The sequence below is a fragment of the Ananas comosus genome, linkage group 22 (assembly GCF_001540865.1).
Source record: "Ananas comosus cultivar F153 linkage group 22, ASM154086v1, whole genome shotgun sequence".
NCBI classification, from domain to species: Eukaryota; Viridiplantae; Streptophyta; class Magnoliopsida; order Poales; family Bromeliaceae; genus Ananas; species Ananas comosus.
In genome coordinates, this window is record NC_033642.1 from 6,223,336 (window position 1) to 6,241,991 (window position 18,656).

Sequence of the window (18,656 nt, forward strand, 5' to 3'; positions counted from 1 at the left end):
AAATTAAAACCCAAATTTACATTCACAATTTAAACTTAAAAATTTAAATTGAAATGTAGAACTAAATTGAAATATCAACCATATTAGAATTTTAAATAATTAAAAATTTAAATATATCCTTAATTAAAATTATAATTTGAATTTATAATTGGCCAATTTGCATAAAAAATCCACAAGTTTTGAGTTTTTTCAAAACTGGATCACCTTTTTCAATTTTGCAGATTCGGACCGAATTTTTTGCCATCGAACGAAAATACCCTCATTCCTTTTCTTTCTCTCTCTTCTTTTTTCTCTCTCTCTCTTTTTTTTTCCTTCGCCATTTTTTCTTCCGCCTTCTCCTCCTCCACAGCACCCTTCCCTTCCCCCACAAATCATGGCCCTTCCCAAAACGCCTCTCCCCAAACTCCTCTCTCTCCTCCTCCTCCTTTCTCCTCTCTCCTCCTCTTCTTTGTCCTTCTCCCCCTCCTATTCTGATGCGGTAGCAGCAACGGCGCAGGTGGCGACAGCGGCGCGGGTGGCAGCCACGGCATCGTGTGGGATGCGGGCCCTGGCAGCGGAGCGCCGAGCGGCGGAGCGGAGAAGGTGGGATGTGACAGCGGCAATGGCGCGGGTGGCGGCAGCGGCGCGGGTGGAGGGATCGGGGTGAGATCCGAATGCAGTGGGGTTGGACGGGGAGGAGGAGGAATGAGGGGAGGCGGGGCTGGTAGTAGAGGTAGGCGAATGCGAGCGCGGCGACGGCGGCGAGGGCGAGCGCGAGCGTGTTGGCGGGGGTACAGCAGAGGGCGCAGCGGCGGGTGGCGGAAGAGAAAAAATAGCAAAGGAAAAAAAAAGAAGAGAGAGAAAGAGAAGAGAAAGAAAGAAAAGGAATAAGGGTATTTTCGTCCGATGGCAAAAAATTCGGCCCAAATCTGCAAAATTAAAAAATGTGGCCCAATTTTGCAAAAACTCAAAATTTGTAAATTTTTTATGCAAATTGGCCTTTATAATTTAATCTAATAAATTTACATTTACACATATATTTGAATTTAAACGCTTGTTAGTGGGAAAAAAATTCATTTTCCTTTGAAATCAAAATTGACTCCCACCTTCGTCGTCATGGGAGTCAGTTGGGAAAATTCGTTTTTCCGTATAATAGAAATCAACATACAAATCCTAATAAAAATCAAAATGTCAATTTCTCAAATCGAAACCTAAAAATAAAAATGGCTTATTTTTGTTTCCATTCCAATTTGAAATTCGGTAAACAAAACAGACTCTAAGTTCATGATTTGTATTATTGTGGATTTTTATAATTTTTTAAATAGAATTTTTGTATAAAAAAGTATAGGAGTGGATGGTTAAATATTTGTGATTCTTATAGACTATTTATTTTGTGAGAAAATGAATAAACCTAAAATTTTGAATAGTCCACAATGGGCCAATTTGCATAAAAATCCATAAGTTTTGATCTTTTGCAAAACTTGACTGCCTTTTAGATTTTACAAATTCGGTCCGAACTTTCAGCAAACTGACCAAAATACCCTTATTATTTTTTCTCTCTCCTCTTTTTTCCTCTCGTTTTTTTTTCTCTTCGAAGAAGGCGGCGGAGGCGGAGGCGGAAACGGCCTGCCTCGCCTCCGCCCATCACGCCCTCGCCCGCGCACCCTACCGCCCTCCTCACCTCCGACCCCGGCGAGGCCACGCTGCGACCCTTTTTTTTTCCCTCTCCGATCCTTCTCCACCGTCTCCGACGACGACGCCTCTCTCACCCTTCCCCGCCTTTCTCGCCCTCTTCCTCTCCCTCCTCCTCCGTCTCCTCCACGGTCTCCGACCACGATGCCTCTCCGATGACGCCGACGCCGCGGAGGTCGCTGCGGTGCCGTAGCCTTGGAGCATGAGGTCCTTAGCGGCGTCGTCGCTGGTGTCACGCCCCGAATTGCTACGTTTTTCGGGCTCGTCAACAGATCCGCTGTACACATAGAAATTTTTTGTGTATACGAAGCGATAAGCGTACCTGCAACAGATAAGAATTACAACAAAAGTATAGAGCTGCTAAAATAAAAAAAAATATATAAGTAAAATACCCACTATACATACAAGCTCCAAAGCACTACCATCTCTCAGATCGAAAACTAAAAATCTATTGTATGTACATGGCACAACCAAAACTACCTCTAATAGAAACTCCTCTAGTATGGTGCCCGGTAGGTAGGGATCTAGCTCGCGACTCCCTCACGTCGATCATACACAGCAGCAGCAGATGAAGGCTCTACAAGAAAAAAGTGGCAACAATGGGTGTGAGAACTACTATTAAAACAGAGTAGTCCTCAGTGGGTACGGTCATTGACCTCAACGGCCTACCCACTAAGTTTACAGTACAAGTATGAAACTGATAGGTAAAGGATAGTAAAACAAGCTGGAAGAAACTTTACAGCTATATGTCACTATACTACAACTATTCAAACCATGTTCCCTGTAGACATAGAAATGTATCACTAGTTACAAATCAACCACACTGACCCAATCTCAATGGACCGCCAACTAGCAAGTCCAGCCTGCGCCCAAACTACACCGCTCACCACTCACGAGGGTGGCTGGTCCAAGAAAACTACTCAAACGGGACTGCTGTGACATCAACGCAAGGAAAGCCTCACTCTGGAGCGGCACTCGTGGACGCTACCCAACTAACCATGCAAGCGTGTCTTTGCCGAGCTCAATCAGGCTCACACAGACTATAGTCAATCCAAATAAGTCAAACTGGTTTAACAATCAAGGCTCACGTGTCCTTGGCACAATCTAATGCAAGATGTAAAAAACTAGGTCCATCGTCGAACCCGACGGCTCCCGACTGTACAAAACAGCCTAACTCAGTTGTAAAAAACGAGCTCGACCCCTCAGCACGAGCGTAACCTCAACCTACACTAAGTCAAAGTATTCACGACATACTAACAACGGTGATACAACAGAGAAATCAGCTCCTGAAGCTAAATCTGTTAACTTTTCAAAAAGTAAAGTGTGTAAGTTTAGTAAGTTTTCTCCTAAGTCAAATCCTAGGCATAGTTAGTAAATTCGTGAATTATTCGTGAATTATTGAAAATTCAAATTAAACAGTCCGTTTACGAAATTTTTCCAAAGAAAGTGAATTATTCGCGAATTTTTGGGCCAGCCGAATTATTCGCGAATAATTCACGAATTATTGCCGAATTATTAAAAATATGAATAAAAAACTTATAATTTTATTTTTAAATATAAATTATTTTATATTTTATATCTTATATGTTATACCAAATTCGTTTTTTAAGCCGAATTTTTCAACGAATTTAAAAATTAAAAAACGAATTTTATACATATTATATCCGTACCGAATTTTTGCCCATTCTGAATTAACTAACTATGGTACTAATAGCTTTTCAGGGAAAGCTCAATAGTATATATCTTTTGAGTGCATTTTGAATCTCTGCTTTTTTTTGTAGCCCACAATGCATGAGAAGTTTTAAATTTTTCTGTTTGCGAAATACTCTACTAGCAGTAGCCACAACAAAAGGTTGCNTAATCTCTTATTTACTTAATTATTTATTTATTTTGAGGCATAATATAGTTTGCTATATTTTTTTAGTTAATTAGTTTAATTTTGTAGCTCTTTATTCTTATATTCTTAAGAAATATGAGTATTTATGCTAATAGCATAAATCTTGAGAGAAAAAAATTTTAATTTAATAGCTGAATTTTTGATCCCGAATTTTTAATTGGTGAACGTATAATATCCGTATAAATCACGTATCCGAATAATTGACGAATCCGTTTTTTAGCCGTATTTTTCAACAAATTTAAAAATTAAAAAACGAATTTTATCCGAATTATATCCGTACCGAATTTTTGCCGAACCCGAATTAACTAACTATGATCCTAGGTCAATAGATAATAATCATTATAAATTAGCTAAATATGCTCCAACACTTAGATTTTATCTATAACATGTAAATCTATAGTTTGAGTTATAACCGGGATGATTATAAACAAAACTACACATGCTGGGGTTTTATATACTTAGGAGTCATTCCGAATGCTTCGACAACATCGACCCATCTCAAACGCTCGTTCAACCCAGGCTAGAAGTCGATAAGAGAAGCCCTGCGCCGGATCAACTTGAGCCGGAAACAGCCAAGGTGCAAAAACAATCCTCCAAATTAAGAAAAGAAGAAAAGAAATAAGATCGAACCTCAAATTCCCATAGAACGTGAGAATACAAGCTAGAGAGAGAGAAAGAGGAGAGCCTACGAGTTCTCCAAGCTTCCTACACTATATGAAGTTAGCTGGGTCGGTTGGAGATAAATCCAACAGCAAATTATGAAAAAACCCCTTACCAACTCAATCTGTCGCCTGAGTACCGATATTCAATTTGGATACCGGTACCCAGCACTCGGACAGCAACTGTGTACTGGTACTGGCCCGATGCAGTACCGGTACCCAGTCCCAGTACCGATACTCACCGACGCAGGTACCGGTACTCAACACAGAGCTTCACAACCCGAAAGCACCCATTCGGAAAACCCCCTCTGGGGTACCGGTACTCTACTCAGGTACCGGTACTCAACACTCAAAACCGGCAGTTTGCAGATTTCAGTGTAAGCACAACAACCTTGCACTGCGCTGAGTCCGTTTTTGGGTCCATTTCGCGTTTTGTTTTTGGGTCCATTTCGCGCCAAAACGACTCAAACTCGTCCCGACACTCTACAGATGTGTCGGCAAGTCATCGATACTGCAGTTATTTCGACAGCTAAATGCCAGGGACACTACAGCCGACGCCGTGGCCGTTGGCGGAGAGGCGTGACCAAATAAAATTGTAGAAAAAGGAAGAAAAAAAAACATAAAGACAAAAAATTATAGAAGAAGAAAGAAGATGATGAAATTATCCTGTTAAAATAAAATTACACCGTTTAAATTTTTTTTACACTGTTTTAAACGAAAGTTATATTATTTCAGACATAAATTATACTCTTTAAGATCAGATTTAAACTCTTTAGAATAAAATTATACTATTTAGGTAAAATTTACACCATTTTTCTTTTCCTTCTTCTTTCAATTTATACAATTTTTCTTTCTCACTCTCTTCTTCTTCTTCCTCCTTCCCCTCCACTTTTCTTGCAATTCCTTTTCAGCTTGGTGGATCATTCTGGAACGTTCCACTCGGCAGCCTTGACGCGACAACCGCGAGCCAGAGCACGGCGAACTCCGACCTCCCCAGCCGGATGGGTAAATAAGCTTTTTCAAAATAGTGTAAATAGTGAAAAAGTCCATCCTCCTCCTCGCCGACCGCACCGCCGCCTCCTACACCCACGCCCACGCCCACGCCCACGCCTATGGCAACCCCTGCCTCCAACCACCACTATATCCTTCTCCTCGCTGACCACGTCGCCGCTACTGCTGCTGCTGCTGCTGCTGCTTCACCTATGCCATCGAGGCCTACGGGCTCTGGCTCCTTAGGGGCTTCACCCCGTGCCCACCATGGCCCGCGTCCGCGGCTGCTCCGCCGCAGTACAACGCGAAGGACGCGGCGCTGCGGTCCGCGCTGGTACACCAGCAGCTCGAGGCCGCGGTCCTCGAGCTGCTAGACCGACGCCAGAGCGTGCCCCAGACCCCAGAGGCGGTTGCCACGGAGCGATGACGTGACGAGCGACGCAGGTAGGCACCCGGGGCCACCTCTAATAGATCAGAGCTTTCTTCCCATTCCATTCCCATTGCTGATAAGTAGTCTTTAATGTCGTCCTGAAGAAGTTAACAAATCTCAAAGAAAATGAATGAATATCAGATAACGATGCTCTAAAAAAAAGACAAATTTTACAAATTGATCCAAGTGCATAAATGTTACCTTCATCTTGACAACCTCTGGAGGAGCCGGCTGGTGGCGGAGGAGCATGCAGATGAAGATGAGAGGAAGCAGGAGGAGTAAGAAGAAGAGAAAAAAAATAGTGTAAAGTTCTCCTAAAGAATGCAATTTTGGTCTAAAGAGTGTAACTCTCATAATAAAATGTGTAATTTTTGTCTCAAAGAGTGCAAGTTTCACTTAAAACAGTACAAAATTTTTTTAAAACAATAAAACTTTATTTTAATAGTGCAATTTCATCATTTTCTTTCTTTTTCTATAGCATTTGATCCTTTTTGTAGAAAAAATATTTTTTATTTTTATATTTTATTATTATTCTTATTTTTTCTCTTCATAGTTTTTTTTTGTCACGACCTTTGCCTTGCCCTCTATCGCAACCATCACGACGTCGTCGGAGGCGAGCTCGGTGCCTTCGACAATGTCGCGGCGTTTCGGCGCGCAGTGGAGGAGGAGAGCCTGCGTCTCGATGTCGCCGTACCCTAGTAGAGAAAGAGGGTGACGGTGCGGCCTCGGCGGGGTCGAAGGCGAGGAGGGCGGAGGGGGTGCGCAAGCGAGGGCGAGGGCGAGAGCGTGAGGGGCAGAGGCGAGGCAGGTCGTTTCCGCCTCCGCCTCCGCCGCTTCTTTGGAGAACAAGAAAAAAAAAAAAAAAAAAGAAAAAAAAAAAGAAGGAGAAAGAAAAAATAATAAAGGTATTTTGGTTAGTTTGTTGAAAATCCGGACCGAATACGCAAAATCGAAAAACACGGCCCAATTTTGTAAATGCTCAAAACTTCTGAATTTTTTATGCAAATTGGCCATCACAATATTAAAGAGGGTATTATTCATTGCATGATGGATAGATTTTCATGATTCATAATTTTCTTTACATGTAAACATTTTAATTGTTTGGATCATATCTAACCATTTATATTTAAATTGCAAAACCCTCTAGGGTTGCGTGTTAAATTTTTAAATTTTGATTAACCAATTTAAATTTGAATTTAGAAAATCCAATAAAATAGTTTTTTAGATTTTTAGATATTGGAATAATTTTTTTATATATAGAGTACGATGTAGTTAAACTATACTTTATATTTTGTTGCATCCGAGCTGGGCCTTAATTTATGTAATTTTCAACAAATAAAACTGCAGACTCTATTACAGAGTTAATAACTGATGGCTAATAACTGTTAAATTTAATGTAATCTTCAGTTCCATTGATTGAAATAATTCAAATAAAAAAAAAAGCAAATTAATGTTGTGTATATGATGAAAAATAAAGGCCTATATAATTCCAGGGGTTGCTCTACATTTTTCAATTTTTTTTGGATAAATTACAGAAAAATTTTCTGTAAATATTCGTTTTTTCACTTTTCATCACTAATTTTCAGAAACCAAAATTTTGCTTTCTTAAAATTTCAAAGATGTTTTTATGGGAGTACAGTGTTAATAGAGATAGCAAAATGACCAAATTATCTTTATTTCTTCTATAAGAAAAAAAAAATTTTAATATATTTTTATTATTTTGAAGGTTATTTTCGATATAAGTTATAAGAAATTGACGGAATAATGATGGAACCCTGACGGAGGGGTGCTAAATGCAACAATGTGAAATATTGAGGAAATAAAATGCAGGATTTTGAAAGTTGGAGAGGAAAAGTAAAAAAGCGGGTATTTATAAGGAGATTTTCTATAATTTAGTTTTTTTTTTTTCTTTTGGATTAAAATTAGTAAATACAAAAGATATATATCTTCAAATTTGAATTGTCTAATTTAATAACATAAACATTCCCATTTAATAATACAACTATAGTATTGCATAGCATCTAGTGTCCTGATTAAGATATTAACTTTAGGTATAAGCTTAAATCAGGCCCCATTTTTTTTAAATTTTTCCCCTCTTATATATACTTCGTATGGATGTAATTAAATGGGTAAAATAATTTTTTTTTTCTGTGTTTGGATTAAGAGAAGATAAAAAGATAAAATAACTTTCTCTTTCTTTTTCTTGTTCTTCTCAATTTTTAAGGGAAAAATAAACATTCTAAAAGATTATTTTCTGACAGCTGTTTTCTTTTAATTTCTATTTATTTTCTCTTCTCTCCCACTTAATATCGGTTCAAATGAGAGAAAATTATTTTCTCCTAATTTTTTTTTCCTCTCCATCCAAACGGAATGATAAAGATAATCTTAGATTTTATTAAGGATAAGAGTAAAATGCAAATAATTAATGGTGCAATTATAAAAAGTGTAAAGTTATTAATAGTAGAAAATAAAACTCGCACTCTAGAGGTGGCTCGTACAAAGGATAGTGTTAGTAACAAAAGCAAAATTAAGAAGAAAAAACTTCAAATACAACCTCTGGTTTCACGATTTCTTACTTTAGTATCATGCGGCTTAAAATGAATGATTTTCGTACTCTATGGTTTCATTTTTCTCTTTCCGTTATCCTCTTTGTTAATTTTTTTTCGTTAAATCATTGACAAAATTAAAACCACATGTTCTAAACTAAAAAATTCAGTAAACCACAAAGTACTGAAGTTAATATTCGACAAATCATAGTAGGATATCTGAAATTTTTTGTATATGATTAACGAGTTAACGGAAGCGCTGACGAATAGAGAAAAATGAACCACAGGATTCTAAAATGATACACTTTAAATTACAGAATACTAAAGTGAGAAAACGTGAAACCACATGAGTGGTATTTGAAGTTTACCCAATTAAAAAATTATTAAACATAGTAATTATTTCCTGATTAAATAATTTAACTATGTCTATACTCTATATATATATATATATATAGAGAGAGAGAGAGAGAGAGAGAGAGAGAGAGAGAGAGAGAGAGAGAGTAGGGCTGTTATGCTCTTAGGAGCACGGAGGCCTCCGTGCTCCTGAGCCGTTTTCAATGATGAAAATTTTGAATCGACGATCGACTCCGTCAAATTTGATCTAGGGTATTTGAAGTATCAAGAAAATAAATTTTATAATTTTTCTATATCATTTACCTAGCGATCGAAAGGATCAAAATCAACCATTTTTAATAGTTGATATATACCGTTTGCAAGTTTAACGGTTTAAAAGCATCGAAATTAAATGAAATTTTGATAAAAAAAATTTTATACTATCTATAGCAAGATCAATATCTTTGATCGAAAATTTTAGTATTATATCACCACTTTTTGTGAGATTTTTATTTTCAGCCGTTGATTCTGAACCCTTTCGATCACTAGGTAAATAATATCGAAAAATCACAAAATTTATTTTCTAGATACTTCAAATATGTTAGATCATGTCTAACGGAGCTGATCATCAATTCGGAAGTTCCATCATCAAAAACGGCTTAGGAGCACGGAGGCCTCCGTGCTCCTAATAGCACACATGACCTACTATATATATATATATATATATATATATATATATAGTAGGTCATGTGTGCTATTAGGAGCACGGAGGCCTCCGTGCTCCTAAGCCGTTTTTGATGATGGAACTTCCGAATTGATGATCAGCTCCGTTAGACATGATCTAACATATTTGAAGTATCTAGAAAATAAATTTTGTGATTTTTCGATATTATTTACCTAGTGATCGAAAGGGTTCAGAATCAACGGCTGAAAATAAAAATCTCACAAAAAGTGGTGATATAATACTAAAATTTTCGATCAAAGATATTGATCTTGCTATAGATAGTATAAAGAATTTTCTATCAAAATTTTATTTGATTTGGATACTTCTAAACCGTTAAANTTAGACTACTCGTTTGATAGGTAATGATATCGAAAAATTATGAAATTTAGTTTCCAAATACTTTCAATAGTGTAGATCAAGTCTAACGGAGCCGATCGTCGATTTGGAAGCTGCATCATTGAAAACAACTTGGTAGCACGGAGGCCTCCGTGCTACCGATAGTATACCAACCTATATATATATATATATATATAAAGTCCGGCTACTATACTCTTATGAGTACGATCACCCTCGTACTCATAAGTTGTTTTCGATGATAAAGCTTCCGAATCGACGATCCATACCGTTAAACATTATCTAAAGCATTTAAAACTTTTAAAAATCAATTTTCATAATTTTTCGACATCATTTACCTTACGTTCAAAGGCCCACAAAATTGACAATTTTTAACGGCCGGTATGGGATACTTGCTAGTTTAACGATGTAAAAGAATTGAAATAGGTTGAATTTTTGATAAAAATTCTATTCACTACCTAGATAAATATCAGTAACTCTGATCTTAAATTGAAGCATCCGATCATCTATTTTTAAGACGTCGTTCGATTTTGATCGTTCATTTTATGCCCATTTGATGGACTTTATTATGATTTCGAAAAATTACGAAATTTATTTTTTAGAAGTTTCAAATACTTTAGATCATATTTAACGGAGTGGATCGTCGATTCGGAAGCCCCATCATCGAAAACAACTTATGAGTACGAAGCCAAATGATGTCGAATAATTATGAAATTTAGTTTCCAAATACTTTCAATAGTGTAGATCAAGTCTAACGGAGCCGATCGTCAATTTGGAAACCGCATCATTAAAAACAACTTGGTAGCACGGAGGCCTCCATGCTATCGATAGTACACCAGCCTAGCTCTATATCTATGCTGCCAACTTGTTTTTAATGATGCGGCTTCCAAATCGACGATCGGCTCCGTTAGAGCTAGGCTGGTGTACTATCAGTAGCACGGAGGCCTCCGTACTACCAAGTTGTTTTCAATGATGCGACTTCCAAATCGACGATCGGCTCTATTAGACTTGATCTACACTATTGAAAGTATTTGAAAACTAAATTTCATAATTTTTCAGCATCATTTGCCTATCAAACGAATAGTCTGAAAATGAACAGTTGAAAATAAAAATTTTATAAAAAATAATGATAAAAGACTTGAATTTAAGATCAGAGGTACTGATCTTACTTTAAATAGTGAAAAAAATTTTCTATAAAAATTTTATCATATTTGGATTATTTTACACCGTTAAATTCACAAAAGCATCACATCTATCATTAAAATTGTCAATTTTGAGACATTTTGATCACTAGCCAAATGATGTCGAAAAATTATAAAATTTAGTTTCCAAATACTTTTAATAGTGTAGATCAAGTCTAACGGAGCCGATCGTCGATTTGGAAGCCGCATCATTGAAAACAACTTGGTAGCACGGAGGCCTCCGTGCTACCGATAGTACACCAGCCTAGCTCTCTCTCTCTCTCTCTATATATAGAGAGAGAAAGAGAGAGAAGAGAGAGAGAGAGAGAGAGAGAGAGAGAGAGAGAGGCTGCTGCATGCGCTTTTCGAAGCTGTTTCTCATGATAGAATTTTCGAATTGATAATTGACTCCATTAGATTTGTTTTAGTATTTTTAAAATATCTAAAAATTAAAATTTGCTATCTTTAAGAGTCCAGCTATGGTGCTTGTAAAAGCACCAAGCACTCGGTGTTTGTAAATTTTTTACCGTTAGATCTATACCTTTGATCATTTTCACCCGTTCAACTAACCATCCACTCAATCTTGGGGGGCCCATATCATCATAACCGCACATCTTTTAATCTAATGGTCAAAAATTTACAAGTACTAATAACTTGGTACTTTTAAAAATATAGAAGCTCAATTCCTATCTTTAAATATAATTTATCTAGTGATCAAAAAGGTATAAAATCAATAACTTTTAATGGTTGATGTATGTCGTTTTCAAGTTTAACAGTGCAGAAATATCCCACTAAGATGAAATTTTGATAAAAAAGTTTTTATACTATCAAGATCAATATTTCTCATAAAAAATTTTAGTGTTATATCCTTATTTTTTGATATTTTAGCTTCAGCCGTTGATTTTTAAACCATTCTGATTATAAGATAAATAATATCAAAAAATTATAAAATTTAGTTTTTAAATATTTTAAATACTTTTGATCAAATCTAATAATGCCGATAGACGATTCAAAAATTTTATCATCAAAGAATAACTTAAGAACACGAAAATCTCCCTTCTTCTGAGCCCTGTTCTCTATTACGTTTATATATATAAATTATTCTCACCGAGATGTTCTCCTCTCTTGTACTTTTATTATTATTTTTATCCTACAAAAATTATTCCCCATTTTTTTTTGTCTTCTATTTATTACTAGTTACCAATGTATATTCCTCTGTCCCTAATAGAGCTGCTCTTTTATTAATTCTAATCTCTCCTAATCCTCCTCCTCCTCCACTGAAGAAGCAGTACTGTTCATTGTTTTGACTCTCAGTCTCTCTCCCCACCCCCTCACCCCTCTCCTTCCTCATTGGGCATTGAGGAATTGCAGCAGAGCTTAGATTTCATTTTACCCTGTTTGTTTGTTTATTTGTAGATCTCTCGATCTCTCTCTCCCTGTCTCTCTCTATCTTAAATATGCGAAAAGGGATCTGAAGCTGAAGAGAAGAAGAAGAAGAAGATGATGATGATGAGATCGTGGGCGAAAACCGGAACCGCGGCGGCCGCATTCTCCAGTCCGAAGCCGCCGCCTGCGGCCGAGCGGACTGCTGGTCCAGAAGCGCCACTCCGTCTCCGAAGGCCTCCCCGCCATCCGCGTGAAGGTCAAGCACGCCGGCGTCCACCACGAGATCTACATCAGCCCGCAGGCCACATTCGGTAACGAACTAACGACTAGAATAGAATTAGAATGTGCTGAAATATCACCATAGTTTAATTAAAATAAATAGAATAGAATCAATCATCCATCCATCATCCTGCAATTGCAATTGCAATTAATTAATTAATTTTACATGCATGCAGGCGAGCTGAAGAAGATGGTGTCGGCGCGGACGGGGCTCCACCCGGAGGACCAGAAGCTGGTGTTCAAGCACAGGGAGAGGGATTCGAAATCGTTCCTCGACATCTGCGGCGTGAAGGACCGGTCGAAGATCGTCCTCCTCGAGGATCCCTCGGCCCAGGCCCGCCGCCTCCTCCAGCTCCGCCGCACCGACAACTTGCACAAGGCCGCCAGATCCGTATCCCGAATCGGCCTCGACGTCGACAAGCTCGCTTCCGAGGTGCTCGATCGGTCCCCTTAATTAGTTTTCCCCAAAATAAATTGTAAAAAGCTCTGCTGCAATCCAATGCAATGCAATGCAATGCATCTTCCCTTATTTTTTTGTTTAATTTGAAATAAATTAATTCTGCAGGTGTCTGCTCTGGACCGCGCTGCGAGGGAAGGCGGGAAGGTCGCGGAGGACGACGTGATCCGTCTGACGGAGATGCTCATGAACGAGCTCATCAAGTTGGACGCCGTCCCCGCCGACGGCGACGTCAAGGCGCAGAGGCGAATGCAGGTCGAATTAATATCATCCAAAGTATATATGTATATATTTGCTTCGATGCGATCATTTTATATATATATATATATATATATAGTAAGGCTACTATGCTATCGGAAGAACGTAGCCTTCCGTGTTTCCAGCTCCCCTTGCAATGATGTGGTGGTGAAGCCCATTTTTCTTGCTAAGCTTGAATGAAATATATATATATATATATATATATATCGACGTTCCTGCTGAAAATTAAGAAGAGACTAGCCAGCCCTTATATATATATATATGTATATGTTCTGGTTGCAGGTGGAGCGAGTGCAGAAGTACGTGGCGACGCTCGACGCGATCAAGAACAAGAATGAGCAGATCGATTTGACTCCCAATTGGGAGCAGTTCGACTTGCTCTCGTCGATGCCGTCAACCTCTTCAGCCGCATCGACGGCCACCGCCTCGGCCGCGGCCCCCATTCCGAGGTTTGATTGGGAGCTCTTCTGAGATTGGTGGAAGAGGAATATCCCCCCAACATGAATTGGCCGCCTATTAAGATGAAATTTGTCCATTATTGCTGCATGTGAAAGAGTTTGGTTTTGACTATTTCTTTTTTTTTTTTTAGTTGATATATACCCACAGTTGCTAGGAGGAGGGGGTGTGTCCCATGCTCTGTTCCAATCTCATCCATATGAAGAAACATTTGTAATAATAAAAATTGTAGTAATAATAGTTTGGTATGTATACTGTTGTGAAAGCATTCATTCATTAATTAATGCTCAGTAAATTACTCCGTTTATTCACTGAACTTTTTATTATTATTCTTATGCATTAAGTTTCATTTATTATATTATTATTACTAGGCTCTAACTTTTTCTTTAATTAAATCTCCTTAATTGATACTACAAATAAAAAATTATTTGTTTTATCATCAATCTTCTGCTAATTAAAGCGAAGTTCATTTGAAAATAAAAATTAAAGTTTGATGACTAAACGAAAACTTGGTGATAAGTACAATAACTAATGCTGTAATTTACCAATGTAGAAGAGCAAAAGATGAGGATTGTGAATTTAGAATTGGGCTTTGTTTTTTGAGATATTTTTTATTTGTTAATTTTGAGCGTTTGATTCCGCTGAGAAATGGAGAAGGATTTGGCAAAGCGATAGCATCTATTTCTGTTTTTAGCAATAACAATTTCAACAGAGTGTTTAAACGGAAATAGAAATCTACATTAGTGGGTGCGGATACCTCAAATTTTATTCGAATCTGAATCCGAATGGGTTAAATTTATCCGACGCTAATAAATGGATATGGTTTTGAATACGGATATAAAAAACAAAAGTCCGACAAATACGAATTTGGATATAGATTTTATTCACAATCCGACCCAACCACAAATATATTTTATATTATTATGTAATATATATAAATATTGTGATATTATATTTGAATTCGTATTTAAAAATTTAGATTTCAGTATAATACATTCTTAATTATGGTAAAAAGAAATAATTATTTTGGGTTTGGAATTTCAAGTTTTTGATCAGATTTGTGAATATGGGTTTTCTAAACCTATCGGATTCGAATTTGAATTCAAATTTCTAATTTGGTTGTTGGGTTTGGATTCGAATTTTTAAATCCGTCTCGATTCTGATCCATTGACGCCCTCTATCTACATACTATGTGTGCATTTGGTTCGAAATCAGAATCGGTTGGAAGCGGAATTGGAATGATTCATTATCTCATTCTGTTTGATTCGTCACATAGGGTGCGTTTGGTTCGAAGTCAGAATCAATATCGAAATCGAAATGAGAATAAGTTAAAAACAGAATCGGAATCGAAATGAACCATTTCCATTATCTATGTTTGGTTCAGATAGATAACAGAAAAGTAATCAAATTAATATATCAACTTTATATTTATAATATATTAGTTTAAATTCGTGCTGATAATTAAATATTAAAAATTTATGTCAAAATTTTAAAATGATGTAAAAATTTTAAATATTTTTTAAAATTAAATTTGAAATAGAACCGATACTTCTAAATATAAAACTAAATTTTAATTTATTCAAATTCAAACTTAAAATTATAATTATAATTTTAATTTTAATCCATAAATTTAATTTAAATTTTAAATAAAATTTGAATAAAATTTTAAATTTTAATTAAATTTAAATTTAAATTCATATTTATAAATTAGATTTAAAATACTTGATTGAATTTTAATTTTTAATTTAAAGTTCGAATTAAAATTTAAATTAATAAATATAATTTTTAAACTTAAACTAATATTTTAATTAAAAAATAAGTTTAAAAAATTTAAATTTAATTCAAATAAATCCATTCCGCACGGATTCAATTTTTAATGAGAACTCCTATGCGTGATTGGAAAAGAGGGTAATTGGAGGGATTTCCATTCCATCCGTAAATCGGAATCGGAATGAAAATCCCGCATATCAAACACGGACAAACAAATTCGTTCATTCCGACTCCGATTCTATAGTGAAAAAGGGACGAACCAAACATGCCAGTGTTTCTTTCAAGAAATTCAGAAGTTACTAACCGTCCCTAAAACAAGTGGCAACGAGGGCTTAGTGGTTGATATCCGAGATCCGAAAGTTCGAATTCTAGTTGATTTATATTTTCGGCTAAGTTTATTTCTAAATAAAATAAACGAAGCGAGTAGCGTGCTGCTATCTATCTCAAATATATATATATATATATATATAGAGAGAGAGAGAGAGAGAGAGAGAGAGAGAGTTGAGCTGGAATACTATCGATAACAAATGGGCTCCGTTGCCAGCCATTTGTTTTCGATGATGGAGCCTCCAAATTGACGATCGGCACTGTTGAAAATGATCTATACTACTTGAAGTATCTAGGAAATACAAATTTCAAAAATTGGGAAATTTGATTTCTAGATACTTCAATGAATATAGATCATTTTCAACGGTGCCGATCGTCAATTTGAAAGCTTCATCATCGAAAAAAATGAGTGGCAACGAAGTCCGTTTGCTACCATAGCATTCCTGCTCAGATTATAATATACTATTTATTAGTTGTTTTTAATTTATATGTTATATAGGTTCGGGCTTACTATCCTTGGGACTCTTGTCCTATCAAGTTCGACTTGTCAATGATCGGAAGCTGCAAATTTGATAACTCGACACTGTTGAGTTTGATCTAGCACAATTTAGAAATGGTTTTAAAACTCACATTGATAATATTAATAATCATTATCAAGTTCATTCTTAAGAGCTTGAAAATGAACGAGTCATTAAATGATATGAACCTTCCTTAAAATAGGAGGTTAGACTTTGCGGTCAGTTCTGTAAGATTAGGGGTTATCAAAATCATTATCTAATAGTATAAAAAAAATTTGGGTGGCTATTAAAAATTCAAGCAATTTGGATTGCATCTACACCGATTAAACAACAAACGGCTTCATAGAGGCTGTCCAAAATCTGTCGCCTCTCTTACGACCTTGAGCCCATGCTAAACCATTATCACAAATTTATGAAATTTTTTAGTTTCTAAATATTTCAAATCTCGTAGTCAATTTCAACGGCTCTGATTATCGATTTCGGAATCCGATTTCATCAAGAACAACTGATAGGACAAGTACTCTATCCTATTTGAATAGGTATAGTAGCATTAGCCGATATCCCGGATTTATATATATATAGTTATTATGTATATATTATATATATAATAAGGTATAATATATATATAGTATATATATATATAATTGCTGGATACTATTAATAGAAACGATTCTTTTTGCTTCAAGTTTTTAACATTGGATTGAAAATTGTAAAGGTCTGGGTATGATTATTAGGTGCGTCTTAGAGTTGAGTTATGTCCCCCCTGAGTGGTCCCCACTGGGTTATAGTATTTAATCCAATGGTTAGAAATAATGAAAAGAGTTAATCCAAAGGCTAAAAAACTGGTAGCAACAATGGAATTTTGCTACTAATAGTAGCCCAGTCCAACTCATATATATATATATATATATATAATTGAGCTCCTATGCTTTTAAAAGTATCAAGTCATTGGTGCTTGTAAGTTTTTAGCCCTTGGATTAAGAAATATGCGGTTAAGATGATGTAGGCCCCCTAGGATTAAGTGGGTGGTTGGTTGAATAATATAATCTAACGGATAAAAATGATCAAAGGCGTAGATCTAACTGTAAAAAATTTACAAGCACCAAATATTTGGTGCTTTTACAAGCACCTGGACTCTATATATATATATATATATATATATATATATATATATATTCATTCAAAGTTAAATTACATTACTTTTTAGACACGCATGCATGTGAGATATCAAACTCAATTCGGTTCTTGGCAGGGGGAGTTTGAATATCAACCCACTGTAGTGAGCAGCTGCCGTAGCATGCCAGATTAAAGAACTCCGTTGATTGATTGATTGCTTAGTTGGCACAGACACCAATGATGAGAGGGTTGGTGGACTTGAGTTGGAAGGTTCAACACCCAACAAAAAAAATATTTTTCATGCACACAAATTTTATGATTTTTTATGTACTCGGAGTTCGGGGTGGTTTCGTTTCTTAAAAAAATAAAATAAAATAATGTATGGTTTGTTTTTCGCCAGTTTGATTTTAAATAAAATCAATTTCTTTTAAAATTTTCTTTCAAATTTTATGAAAAATCAGTATTTTTTATTTTTTGATTTTTTTTAAAAAGAAAACATTCGTTTCACGTATAAGTAGTTTATTCGGATTCGACAAAAATTCGGTACGAATATAATACGAATAAAATTTGTATCTTAATTTTTAAATCTGTTGAAAAATACGATTTAAAAAATAGATTCGTCAATTACTCGGATACGCAGTTTATATAGAAATTATATATATATTCATCAATTAAAAATTCGGGATTAAAAATTAAGCTATTAAATCAATTTTTTTTTCTAAATTTATGCTACTAGCATAAATAGTTATAATTTTTAATAATATAAAAATAGAGAGCTACAAAATAAAATAGATTAGGTAAAATAAAATAACAAACTATATTATATACCACGATATATAAAAATCAAGTAAGAAAAAAGATTAAGATAGCCTATAATTAAACATAAAATATATATATATGAGTCCGGCTACTATGCTATTAATAGCACGAAGCACTTGGGGCTATCAAGTTTTCCGCCGTTAGATCTACCCTTTTGATCATTTTCATCCGTTAGATTATACTATTCAACCAACCACTCACTCAACCTTAGGGGGCCCATATCATCCTAACTAGGGGTGGAAACGAGCCGAGCTCGAGCGAGCTTATGTCAGCTCAAATTCGGCTTGAAATTAATTTCGAGTCTAAATCTAGGCTCAAGCTCGGCTTGAAATTAATTCGAGCCGAGCTCGAGCAAGCCTAATTTCGAGTCGAGCCGAGCTCGAGCTCTAAACGAGCCGATTGAAATTCTCGACATTATATAATCAATAGTTTAATTTTTATAGAACATTACCTACAATTTGATGCAACATGTCCAATAGTTCAAA

At 35.9% G+C, this 18,656-nt stretch overlaps 1 protein-coding gene across 1 annotated transcript; it reads left to right on the forward strand.

The window, feature by feature from the left end:
- LOC109727565 (BAG family molecular chaperone regulator 1-like) lies at positions 7,773-13,932 on the forward strand. Its single transcript, XM_020257710.1, has 5 exons — positions 7,773-7,776; positions 12,342-12,482; positions 12,627-12,883; positions 13,016-13,162; positions 13,448-13,932. The coding sequence occupies exons 1-5, from the start codon at positions 7,773-7,775 to the stop codon at positions 13,634-13,636; spliced, it is 738 nt and encodes a 245-aa protein (XP_020113299.1). The 3' UTR covers positions 13,637-13,932.

What these genes read in the sequence shown, in the direction of transcription:
- LOC109727565 (XM_020257710.1), top strand. An exon ending in CAGCCCGCAGGCCACATTCG is followed by an intron (nt 12,483 to 12,626) that starts GTAACGAACTAA and finishes ACATGCATGCAG; the next exon opens with GCGAGCTGAAGAAGATGGTG. An exon ending in AGGCGCAGAGGCGAATGCAG is followed by an intron (nt 13,163 to 13,447) that starts GTCGAATTAATA and finishes TTCTGGTTGCAG; the next exon opens with GTGGAGCGAGTGCAGAAGTA.